Source organism: Fulmarus glacialis, unplaced genomic scaffold, assembly GCF_000690835.1.
Source record: "Fulmarus glacialis isolate BGI_N327 unplaced genomic scaffold, ASM69083v1 scaffold4378, whole genome shotgun sequence".
Lineage (NCBI taxonomy): Eukaryota > Metazoa > Chordata > Aves > Procellariiformes > Procellariidae > Fulmarus > Fulmarus glacialis.
Window position 1 is genome coordinate 1 of NW_009227439.1, and position 342 is coordinate 342.

Genomic DNA, 342 nt, shown 5'->3' on the forward strand with positions numbered 1-342 from the left:
ATATATATAGATATATATATATTTTTTAAAATTGGAATAAAATACACTGGATTTTGGTTTGCTCATTTACAAGGGAGCTCCCTCCCTTCCCCAGTTAATTTGAAATTAAAACCTAGAGGCTGAACATAAGCTCATTCCCAACGTTCCAAGATGGATGTAACACGAGAGGAGGCCAGAAACTAGAAACATGCACTCTGGCTGCAACAGGTTAAGAGGCGAAAGGGAGACCAGATATTTTCATTTGTAACCCTGAGAACATAAGGAATTGCAGAGATCTGGAGAAGAGCCTGCGGTTAAAGGTCACCAGGCTTTTTATTGCAGTTAAAGCAAACTCGGACTGGG

General features: G+C 40.1%; 1 protein-coding gene across 1 annotated transcript in view; it reads right to left on the reverse strand.

Moving 5' to 3' along the window:
- The window catches only part of ZFYVE1 (zinc finger, FYVE domain containing 1), a 26,474-nt gene continuing 26,132 nt past the window's right edge, over nucleotides 1–342 (reverse strand). The window contains 1 exon segment of the mRNA XM_009583135.1: nucleotides 1–342. This exon segment is cut by the window's right edge and continues 26 nt beyond it. Within this exon segment, the coding sequence (XP_009581430.1) occupies nucleotides 294–342 (49 nt within the window). The 3' untranslated portion in view covers nucleotides 1–293.